The 11,951-nt window shown below is 52.1% G+C and overlaps 1 protein-coding gene across 1 annotated transcript; it reads right to left on the bottom strand.

The window, feature by feature from the left end:
* Positions 1-1,929: 1,929 nt before the first annotated feature.
* Positions 1,930-11,773, bottom strand: LOC133371502 (uncharacterized). Its single transcript, XM_061599035.1, has 8 exons — positions 11,097-11,773; positions 10,654-10,850; positions 10,207-10,546; positions 9,564-9,802; positions 8,185-8,462; positions 7,119-7,250; positions 5,549-5,841; positions 1,930-2,534 (listed from the first exon to the last, which is right to left on the bottom strand). Exons 1-8 carry the CDS (start codon positions 11,771-11,773, stop codon positions 2,360-2,362), a joined length of 2,331 nt encoding a protein of 776 aa, XP_061455019.1. The 3' UTR covers positions 1,930-2,359.
* Between the last annotated feature and the right edge of the window lie 178 nt (positions 11,774-11,951).

Raw genomic sequence — 11,951 nt, 5'->3', positions numbered from 1 at the left:
CCAATTAGGCTGCAGATGGGGGAACAGTCAACAGGCAAGACAGCCACTAAAATAATCGGCACAAGCTGAGGGATTCTATCCCAAGACAGCAAAGGACCAACACTTTTTTAAAAAAAAGAACCTGTATGGATTCTATTAAGGGTGCAATAAAATCCACTGAAAGTTGACTTGTTTCTGCCAAGCAAAGCTGGCTTCATCCTAGAGTTGCTTCAGGGCAAGCTAGTTAGCATCTTATATTCACTTGAAATTGGGTCCCCATTTCAGCCAAGGGCCTTGATGTTAAACGGTGTGAATTAATAACATACATTTAATGGTTACAACAAAGCAACCGTGCACGGCAGGGGCTTATTATACAAAGCCTGCATCAAGGTTTGCTAAGCTACATGCCCTTTCCATCAACAGCTGACTTGTGTCAGACCAAGATGGAGATGCAGTAGCGAGATCCCAAGTTTGAGTAGCACGGTTGCAAGAGCTCACCTTGTGGCATTCTTGCAAAAGATCCTCATCACACAATTCTAGCCAATTTTTCTTGCATGGCAGAAAGTTCAGCAATGCAGGGAATTCCCAATCCTTCAGAAGCCAACTGCTTTGAGCATTTGGGCTCAGCTGACTCCCTCCCCCCACCCCTCATCCTTTCATCAAGCTTTGAGGATAGTCCAGAAGGCCAAGGTCCCATTCATTAGGCACAAAAGGAGTCCATATCCCTCAGGATGGCAATTTTTTTTTTAATTTGGGAGAGAAATAAGCTCCAGTTCCAGAAGCTGCTCTTCTGGTTTTGCTCTAGGATGGGTGTTGGGAACCTTTGGCCCTCCAGATGTTCTGAACTACAACTCCCATCACCCCCCGCCTACTGGCCATGCTTGCTGACAGGAGCTGTAGGCCGGCAACATCTGGAGGGCCAAAGGTTCCCCACACCTGCTGTAGGAACCGTTTGCTGCAGCATCACCCTGGCCCGTTCACTCACACTAGACAAGGACAGGGAGGAGTCACACGCCGCCACTGTTGATTTGTAACCCTCCCATGGTTTATTCTGCCTTTGGCCCCATTGCAGAAAAATCCAACTTGGGGGAAAAAAAAGAGGAGTAGCCATTCACAGCTAGCGTGAAAAATGTGCAGCCCTGCCACGGTGGGAGGTGCTGCCACTGTGGGCGGGTAAGCTTTATAAGGGCTTACCCGCGTTTCCCATGGCAGAGTGCTTCCTGCTCTGCAATGCAAGCCCTAAACATTTGCCACCTGCCTGCTTTGAACAGCAAGGAGAGGCTCAGTGCTCACCAACTGAGGGGAATGCGCCTCCTGCAAGCCTTGTCTGACTGGCGCGGAGCGTAGAAAGCATGCAACTGTGCTGCTGAGAGGGGGAAGCCATACTCTGAACAGCAGCCCGTCATCTCACTGCGTTGCACAGTGTGCAGTCCGGCCCAAGAGGACGTTGAAGGGAGAAGGGACTCCAACGCGGAAAGAGGCCTGCCACAAAGTCAGACCACTGGTCTATCCAACTCAGTACTGTCTACACTGATTGGCAGCGGGACGCCAGGGGTTCAAACGGAGCCTTCCCCGCCCCACCTGGAGATGCTATCGGGGACTGAACCTGGGACCTTCAGCACGCAAAGCACCCACTCTCACCACTGGGCTACGGCCCTCGCCCTAATCCGCTCCGTTCTCATTGCACAGTTCATGCAACGTGAAGCTTCCACACTCGACCTTTTTTTTTAATGGCTTCTTTGAACTGCAGTTTTCCATCTACCTTTTCCACTTTCTGTATCAGAAACAGGAAGAGAGGAAGCTCCGTCCTCAACAGCAGCTCCAGGTAGGGGTGGGAGAGGCCCCCGTCTGGAACCTTGGAGAGCTGCTGCCAGTCAGTGCAGACACTGCTGAGAAAGACAGACCAAGGGCATAAGGCAGCTTCCCAAAACTGCAGTTCAAAGCAGTCAAGGCAAGGTGGAGAGCGGCAACATAAAACATGCCCACTTGATAGACCACAGACTCTTAAACCGTCCTTGGCTTTTAGTGTCTTTGCTTTATGGAAGAAACGGGGGAAGGGGCTCAGGAAAGAAGGAAAAGCAACTTCAGAAAATGAATAAGCAATTGTGTGTGTGCATGGGGGAGAGAAGATCAACATGGCTAACCCTCTTATGTCCCACCCACTGTGTGGATAGAACACCACAGAACGTGAATCTTAGCCAGTGCAGAAGCTCTGCTGCAATGCCAGATAAAATGGAAAAGCAGCAATTGGCGCTAAGGAGCCCGTCTGGAAGCAGCCTGGGTGCAGGCAGAAATCTTCGACAAACCGTGGATGGAGCTCACAGTCCGCATGCCCCTGCGTTCTCCCAGCAGACAGCGTGCTTCAGGGCCCAGCCTCGAGTCACTTGCAGACGAATCTTTCCACCACGTTCTGGCACTTCTTGCACTTCACGTAGCAACACCAATAGTACTTGCACTGGCATTTCTCTTCCACGCTCTCCGAGTAGGTGTTGTAGCCACGCCCACAGCACAGGAGGTTGCAGCTGTCACTGCCAGCAGAAGTCTTATTGCAATGCCTGCCGGAGGAGGAGAGAACGAGGAAAGGCCATGAGAGATGAGAGGAGGTGCACATGCATGGCTGCCCTGCAGGAAGGGCTCAATATGCAAGAGGCAAGATGGCCACAAGTTTTTAGAGGGGCTGCATTCAGAATCGAGCAAGGCTAGCAACACTGATTCCCTCCACAAGCAGAGAGTCTCATTACAAACACAGCCAAATGGGGAAATGGCAGGGAGAGGGAAACTCCAAGTTAGTGAGGACAGCAGCAGCTGTGAGGTCTCTCCTTGGAAAAGACACAGGAACTAACCCCGCCCCCCAGCCCTCTCCTCCCAACACAAAAACTTGTGGCATCGCTCTAATAAAGGGGGTTTTGGACCACAAAAGCTTTCCCCACAATTAGGTTTTCTGGGGTTGGCGCCAACTAAGCCCTACTCAGAGTAGACCCACTGCAATGAATAGACCTTAGTCACTCACATCCATCCATTTCAATGGGTCTGCTCTGCGGAGGACTAACTTTGGATACAAACCTTGGCCTTTACGGGATTGCAAATGAAACTACCAATATTGTAATGCCTTTATACAAATTTATGGTGTGACCCCACTTTGAACACTATATACAGTTCTGGTTGCCTACCCTCAAAAAGGATACGCCCTGCCTACTGCCCTGCCCTTACTCCCTGTAGGACACAGTCAGACAAAAGAGAAATGATACTAGCGTAAGGTACTCAAGTAAATTCAAATTCAGCATTGCTGCGTGGACAATTCCTAATCGGTGGCACCTTGAGCTTTTTCTGCTATTGTTATGGCGTGAGATGTAAACGTCGCTGAACTGACTAGAAACAGTCGCCACAATGCTATCAAATTCCACTGTGTGTTGCCAGCACAGCCTCTTTTGAAGTCTCTCAAAAATGGGCTTAGTTTTTTTTTTTTAAAGACCTTCCAATATTGTTGATTGGCAAACCCATGTCATGTGATTCAGATACTAATATTAGTGGCAAAATTGACTAAGCTAAGAGGGTCAAATCTCTCTCAAACAAAAAACTGGGAGTTGTACAAAAGAAAGGCCACAGAAGCTCAATAATAGAATGACGAGATCAGGAAAGGTAACAACCAGGGCCAAGAGAATTGCAGTGTCGTTAACAAGCAAAGTCACAGAAGGTGTAAGAGACCAGAAGGCCTGACCACATGAGAACAAAAAAACAGAATACAAACTTTGGTAAAAGCCCTGAAAGGAGGCAATAAAAGATGCAATAATAACCAATCAATTCAATCAAGGAGGACATTGCTAAAAGCATTAAGACCAACAACTAAGTTAGAGAGGCTAGTTGGACGGACCTTTGGATGACAAAGAAGTTAAAAGGTGTGCTAAAGGAGAAAAAAGAGATGGGAGAGAAACCAAATGAATTATTTGAACCTGTCTTCACCGCCGAAGGCACATATGCCGGTGCCTAAACGGACATTTTCATGGGAGTCTAGGAAACAGCGGTGACCAACAGCCAAAGGTGACAAATTAAAAATGAACAAATCAGATGGCACCTAAGCAACAGTTTTTAAAGCACTCAAATATGAAATTGCTGATCTTCTAACAAAAATTTGTACACTATCCCCAAGATCAGCCTCCATACCAAAAGACTGGAAAGTGGCTAAAATAACACCTCTTTTTAAAAAGGGATCCAGAGGGTATCCAGGAAATTACAGGCTGGTTAAGTTAACATACACTCTAGGCAAATGGATGGAACGTGTTATTAAAGATACAGTTATCAAGCACATAGGACAAATCTTGCTAAAGAAGAATTAACATGGCTCCTGCGAAAGTAAGTCCTGTCTCGGTAACGCGCAAGAGCTCTTTGAGAGTCTCAACCAGCAGAGTTTCAATAAGAAGGATCCAGCAGGAGAATTTCAAAAAGCGTTTAGCCAAAGTTCCAAAGGCTCCAGAACACACTTAGCAGTCATGGGATACGAGAATGGATCTTGGTATGGACAGGTAACTGGATGAAAAACAAGGAAGCAGAGAGTAGGAATAAACGGACAGTTCTCACAATGGATGAGTATAAGTAGTGGGGTCCCCGGCGGATCTGTACAGGTGACAGGTTAGCAGTGGGGTGTCCAAGTTTGCCAATGACACCAAATCATTTAGGACAGCAAATACAAAAAGACTGTGAGGTGCAATTAAAGGATCTCTTCAAATTGGGTGAGCGGGCATTAAAATGGTAAATACAATTCAATGGAATAAAGTGTAAATTGATGAACACTGGGGCAAAAAAAATCTCAGCTTCCCATATTGTTGATTGGCAAGTCCATGTCGTGATTCAGATACTAGTATTAGTGGCAAAATATTTAATGTATGAATGAGTGAAGGAAAATTATATATGCAACAGAGGTAAGTTTGAACTCAGGACTCTTAAAAAGCTAAATGAAAAAACAGACACCATCTTTTTTTGCAATAATGAATAAAAAGCATTAACGTTAAAAAGCCAGTTACATAAATGGAAAATTGCTATTACTTTTTATTACTACACAGCAGGGTCCCTCTATAAAATTCCTCCATGACAGAGTGTCTCCAAAGATACTGTGTTGTGGCCCATCTGCATTTGAATTAATATAGTACAAGAACGATAAAATTGATCTTGACCTGAAATTCAAAAATGTTTTAGATAATTGCTGTTTGCTCTTACATAATGTTTCACTGTACTTTAAACTTTGTTGTTAAAGGCAAAACAAAAGTGATGAGACACCTATATGAGTGCAATGTTGTGTGTCTCATAATTTCTGAAAACAAACGCCCTGTTCCTTAGGGACATTTATTAGCATACAAGATTCAAATTAGGTTGGGCTGCTTGGGCTCAGGAAGAATATTTTATGACTGAGGTTTGATCCAACATCCCTGAGTTAGCCCTGACAGTATCGTATCTGGCCTTTGGAGGGAGGTTTGGATAGAGCGATGCACACGCAACGTAAGGCATCTCTGCATAATATGCGAGGCAGGGCTGTGGGCTCAGGGATCAAGTCCTCTGTGTGTCCTGCAGGACTCACCTGTCCTGAGTCCCCAAGGAGCCCAGTCTGGGATTCTTCATACAATAATTAGAGGAATGGACAAGATAGACCAGCTCGTCCTCTTTCAACAGCCGGACGCTTGGTCCTCTGGGCACCAGCTGCTTCCTGAGGCCCGTGAACCAGGGCATCACTTGGGTAGCAGCCAAGTATTTGGATTTGAGCTCCAAGCCTATGTCGGCTAAATCGCGCAAGCTTTTCCAGCAGGTCTTGACAGCGCAGGAGCCGGAGACGCCATGGCATTGGCACTTGGTTTCCAAGGAGTCCATTAGGACCTGAGGGAGGAGAGGAGAGAGACTATCAGGAGTCCGAAGGAGGGAAAATCTAGCCTCCTGTATCCACACTTCCCACCTGAAGTTTGTTTACATCTCCCAAGCTCAGATTCTGCAGACCAAATAAGGGAGCCATCATTTCAGTTCCGGCATGTGCCATTACTGCAGTGCTGGCGAAGTTCTGTGCTGGTCTCTGAAAAGCCTCACTTGCCTTGCCACAACCTGGGATTCCCGCCTAGAACCCCTGTCAGGCGCCACCTTTCTCCTCCCCACTTCAAATATTACCTGTTTGGTGAGGCCTTTGGAGGAATCCCTGACTTCCCCTCCCTAACTAGTGACGTTTCTTGATGGCGTTAAATCCATCATAATCTCCTCAAGGACAGAATTTGGGTGGGTGACTGCCTGTTTGGGTACACCAAAGGAAATTAAAAGCAAACAACATGGGGTCGCATCGAACTAAGCTCTACTTACGGTAGGCCCATTGAAATGAATGGATCCAAGTTAGTGAAGTCCATTAATTTCAATGGGTCTGCTTGGAGTATGACTGACATTGGATGCAACCCATTCAAAAACAACAGCAGCAACAAGTGGTCCAACAAAGATCTACACTCTGTGACTTCCAGCACGTACAGAATGTGAGGATGTCTGGAATAAAGCAAAATTGGCTTGCTTAAGCCCTGAACAGCTTATAGCAGGGATCTCTTACCTGGAACATCTGTCATGCGTACCATAGCATCCCAATTTCACAGAAAACTGGCAATGCTCAGGAAATACCCCCCCCCAAAAAAACAGACAAACCTACAAATGGTATGCCCCAAAATATAAATGATAAAACAGGCAGACCATCAACCTCAGAACAAGTAACCAAAAAGGCCAACAGGCAGAACACCTCCAAAACAGAAAAAGGAGGAGGCAGCCCCCGTAAACAACCAAAGGAAAAAGCAGGCAAGGCATTCCCACATGGGTTCCCCAGAGGCAACCTGGAGAAACAGAGGCCGGGGATGGGGTGCCTGTAGTTTGCTTTCCAGCTAGCCTAGCACCAGCCATGAATAAAGCCCCTCAAAAACTCATTTTAAAATAAACATAAAACGGGGGGGGGGCCAAGAGGGTATCTGAGGGTGCCATTGGAGACTGCAGGCTTACAGCATGTTGGAGGGAGGGATGAGGGTTGGTGGTGCAGGCTGTGAAGCAAAGGACTCTCTTCCCCATGCCTGCTCCTTAAAGGGAGGGAAGGGGGCTTCCCCCACTCTCCAGACAGAATCCAGCATTCAAGCCCACACCTCACAGCCAGCTCCAAACTGGGGCTCTCGAGCACTCTGGTGGGGAAAGTGAGTTGGAAAGAGGAAAGGAGCGCTCGCTTCTTCTCCCATCCAGTGAAGCGAGGTGACCAATTTTGTAGCGCTTTTACTTTCCTGCAGGGAAAAAAATCTGTTTCACACGTTTATTAAGTAGCAGCCAACAGATCCCAATTACAAATAAAGCATCAGACACGCTTAGCAGCTTCAGTTTTTTTAGCTTGGCTTAGTAAAATAAACATGCCACATTAGATCATTCTTGGGGGCATTAGGATGTTTTCTGATGCTCATTTTCCAATTCAAAATCTTACAGAAAATCCATACCACTGCCCCTCACCCCTCCTAAAACCTCCTCTTCGAACCCCAATAGTTCTAGGTGGGCTCTGGTCTAGCTGGAGCCCTGAACAGGAGCACTCCTCCAAGGGACTGGAAACACATTTTGTTGTGGGTCCCTCTGAAAGTGAACCTGGTGCACCCTCACCAACTGCCAAAGCCACAAAACAGGGCCAGCCACAGATGAAGCAGGACAATTCTGCTTGCTTGGAAGACTCCCACTGAGACAGTACGTTGGAGTGTCAGACTAGGGTTCAACTGGCCCTAAAGCTCACTGGGTAACCTTGGGCCACACTGTCTCTCAGCCTATCTCACAGGGTTGTTGTGAGAATGAGGAAGGGGGCAACTACGTTTGTATGTCACCTTGAGCTCCTTGAAGGAAAAGTGGGATATAAATGCAATAATAATAATAATAATAATAATAATAATAATAATAATAATAATGCTGGGAAGAACAGAAGGAAGTAGAAAAAGAGGAAGGCCAAACAAGAGATGGATTGATTCCATCAAGGAAGCCACAGACCTGAACTTACAAGATCTGAACAGGGTGGTTCACAACAGATGCTGTTGGAGGTCGCTGATTCATAGCATTGCCATAAGTCATAGTCGACTTGGAGACACATAACAACAACAAATCCAGCACATGCACTGGGGGGAACGGAGTCGCAGTTTCCCCCTCCCCACCCGCTTTGCAAAGCTCAACAGCCGTGATACTTGCCTGTCGGCCCACTGCATTGTTATGGAGGTTCACCAGCCTGGAGACTCGCGTTCCGGCCTTGCTAGACTTCATGGGACCATCGACAAAAGCAGAGCCCAGCTGCAGGCCAAAGCGAAGGTTGTCCCCACAGCCACCCCACTGGAAGTCAGGCTGAGGCTCCTCCGTTGGAGCGGAGCCACAGGAGCAGAAAGGCACCTGTCCAGAAGCGCAGGCCTGGGCAATGGAGTGACTGATAGCAGCAGATGCCAGTGCATAGACAAATGCAGATTCCTTGGAGCCTACAAGAACAATTAGCGCTTTTGACACCTGACTTATAAGCTACCACAGACCAAATGCAAGAGGCAGAGCATCATTTTACAACATGACCGCTGTGATACAGCTGTGATACAGGCTTTTGTCGTCACCTGAAGGGATCTCAAAAAAGCAGCCAGTGTGTGAGGGGGAGAGCTGACACTGCACTGCTACTCACCAGGACCAGGATGGGGGGAGCGGCAAGGTTGCAGCGAGGGTGGCTCCATCCCATCTTGGCAAGTGGCAGTGCCAACCGCAGCCAGGACAGCAGCACAGCAGCAGTGCCCCCTTCACCCAAGCATGGCTACCAAAGAGACTGTTCATGCTTTTATTAATATGAACTAGAGAGCACAGCAATTAGAAATGCAAAGATGAGCCATAAATAACAAAAGCCAAGTCAGCTTAGCTTAACAGAAGAAAGCCCCCTGCCCATGCACTGAGTGGAGCTGTAGGCACACCCATTGCCCTGCAGGGGCAGAAGATGCTCCTGTGACCAAGAGAGAGAGAGAGAAGCCAAGGAGCCACCGCCTACGGCCTGCCACATCGAGGAAGGGCAAACAGGGCTGAAACCGGCAGCCTTATCTGGTGCAGAAAAAACACAAACCAACCACTGCAACAGGGCAAAACACGTGGGAAGTGTTGCCTTCCACCTTTCCATGCTGCTGGCCCCTAAAATCAAGTTCTCACAGCAACTGACAACACAAACCAAAGCAAATCTGAAAAACACATGAAGGGGGTGTTATTGGGGGGACTTTGGCAAGTTGCCCTCCCTCACAGGGAGGTTGTGCAGCGAGAAAACTGGCACAGCCCGAGTTCCTTGGAGTGAGACTCCACCATGCAGACGGGCTCCTTAACTGAAACCCCTCTCAGGTGGGCCACAGCAGCTGGGGCGAATCACAGCAAGGTGCGCAGAACGCTGGGACCGGGAGCCAAACTGGCCCTTGGGGAATCCAGCAAGCTTTGGAGCGCACAGCACCCTTCACCCAGGCCAGCCTCCATCTGCCTGCCTGGGGCAGAAACGCATAGAGAGACCCCCACCCGCCTCCGTTCAGTGGAACGGGCGGGAGGGCAGCGCGCTCTCCCTTCACCTTTCCGGAGGTCTGGCGCCAAGTGAGGCGCATCCTGGACGGAGGAGCAGTTCCAACGCATGTCGGCGAAGGTCTTTCGGCAGACGCCCTTGGTGCGTTCGGCCGCCTGCACGATGCTGGGCATCACTTCCAGGTTCCGCCGGCACAGTCGCACAAAGGGGTCCGGGGCCAGGCCCTCCAGGAGGCGGCAGTGTTGGGGGGCGTCCCAGGCCACTCGGGTGCCGTTCGCCGCCATCCCCCTACCGGGAAAGAGAGACAAGAGCCATCAAGGAACCGGCCCAAAGGGAACGGCTGGCCGCGCTCCGGGAGCCTCACGCGGCACCGATTAGGCGCAGGGCGGGTAGCCGGAGCCACAGAGCGCTCTTGGCGGCGGTAGGACGGGCAGCTTCCGTCGAGCCGGCGCGACACCGCCGTTGCTGGGGTTAAGTAGGCGGGGGCGGGCTGCTGCCAGCCAGGAGGGTCGTGGAGACGCGGCGGCCCCGACTGGGCATGTACTCGGCGGGGGACCCCACAAACCTCCCCGAAACCGCCCACACAGGAAAAGAGGAGCGGGACGGAGTTGCACCGGGTGGCTTTCTACCTGTCCCAAAGCTTCTGCGCACGCGGGGGGGGGGAAGGGAGAGGGGAGCCCGCCAGGACTCACAGCCATTGGATGGCGGCGCAGAGGCACAGGCGGGAAAGCAGAAGCAACGGCAGCAGCACGAGCCCCGACGGCGCCGAAGCTGAGAAGCGCATGACCGGCGAAAGCTTACGCTGCTGGCGAGGGAGAGGAAGAGGGCCTCTTTTAAAGGCGGCGGGGGGCAGCGCCACCCCCACCCCGGCACCCATTGGGCAGTCCCGGGTGCCATTAGCAGGGCGCGGGTGGGGAGGCGTGCCTCCCTCTTCCCCCCCACCCCGCCCCGCGTCTCTGCCCGGCTCTCGGCTGGACACGTTCACCCCTGCGGCGCTTTCGGGAGAGGGCGGCCGCGTGCCGTCCTGACTGGCTGCGGGACATCGGAGCAGCTCGACGGAGCCCAAGCGCCTCTGGCCCGGGAGTCGTTTCCGTGCCGAGAAGGGTGAAGGGACGCGCGCGGGGCCAGGCACTATTCACCACCGCCGATGAGGCAGTCAGGCGCGTCGGGGGCACAGAAGCCGATGGCGCTCGCTGTTCGAAGGCGGGCAGGCCACGGCTTTTGCTGAAGGAAGGGGCCCCCCTCCGTCTCCAGGCCCCCCGCTCGCCCTCCCCGCCCCCCGCCGCGAACAAAGCACTGAGGCGCCCTCTGGGAACGTTTGAAGCCGCCGTGGAAGCTGCGGGGGGTAGGCCGGCCGACTAGACCTGCCAGACCGACACTCCCCCGGGCTATGGGAAGAGGATTACCCCGCTGCTTTTCGCCGCCGCCTTTCCCCGCCCCTTCCCACTGGATCAGCGCCGCTTCTGCCCGTCAATCCACGTTTCCAGGTGGTCCCGCCGGCAGCCGCGGGGTCAACGAGGCCGGCCATCTCCATAGCGGTGGGGCGAGGCAGGCGTTCCCCCCTGGCCCGCGCCCTCCTTGCCTGGGGTGGGGTTGGAGCTGCCGGAGGGAGCCGGCGGCTCCTTGGGCGAGTGCTTGTCTCAGCGCCCCATCAGCAAAATGGGAAGAAGCCTGCCTGCCCGGCCTAAATGGCAGAGGCCGTCGAGGCTTCTGTCTAAAGCGGCGTACAAGCTGAATTGGTGCCGCGACGGCGGTGAAAGTGACGGCGGCTCTGATGGCGATAAGGGGCAGCCCGGGAAGTGGCGGCAGGGGCCGAGCCAGTGCGGTTAGGGCGGCAGCCTCGGCGACGTGACCCTGGGAGCGGCTGGCCCGAAGGGAGATTCCTGAGGAAAGGCGCCGCTCCCGATGGCCGAAGCCGCCAATGCAGCGTTGCAGGGCCGCTCCGTCGTCGCTGCTCCGGGCCGCAGGAGGCAGGCCGCGAGCCGCGTGCTGTAGCTGGCCGCCCACTCGCTTTGCCCGTTTAACTGTGGAAGGCCGGGCTTTGGACCAAGGGCGTTTAGCAGCAGGGCAAAGCCGGCTTTGGCAACAGGCGGCGCTGCCGAAGAGCCCGGTGAGGAAGGGTTGCAGCGTGCCGTCTACTACGGGGGCAGGAGGAAGAGGAACATGGGGGGGGCAGACAGGTTTGGCAAGGCCTGAGGCTGCAGCTTTGGGCTCCGGCGGCGGGTTCAGCTCCGCTCCCTCGGAAGCCTCTTGTCTCATTGCGCTCCCTGAGAGGGGGGGGGTTGAGGAGAGACTGGGCCGAAGGCGGAGGGGGGAGGACTCGGTGAGCCCTTTGCAGATTAGCTCTGGAGCCTTCCTTGAAGTCTCTGCAAGGAGAAAAACGTTTCTGCCGGAGGGAGTGCTGGCCCCTCAGGGTCTTTCTGAAGAGTAAATGAGG

Source organism: Rhineura floridana, chromosome 16 (assembly GCF_030035675.1).
Source record: "Rhineura floridana isolate rRhiFlo1 chromosome 16, rRhiFlo1.hap2, whole genome shotgun sequence".
NCBI lineage: Eukaryota > Metazoa > Chordata > Lepidosauria > Squamata > Rhineuridae > Rhineura > Rhineura floridana.
Note: the sequence above shows the minus strand (reverse complement) of the source record. Positions and strands in the feature narration are given on the sequence as shown.

Coding starts and splice junctions, on each gene's coding strand:
- LOC133371502 (XM_061599035.1), bottom strand. CDS start 11,773: ATGAGACAAGAGGCTTCCGAGGGAGCGGAGCTGAACCCGCCGCCGGAG. Junction 8,463..9,563: donor GGCGCCAGACCTCCGGAAAG/GTGAAGGGAGAG, acceptor TTGTTCTTGTAG/GCTCCAAGGAATCTGCATTT. Junction 2,535..5,548: donor TCCTTGGGGACTCAGGACAG/GTGAGTCCTGCA, acceptor CTCCTCCGGCAG/GCATTGCAATAAGACTTCTG.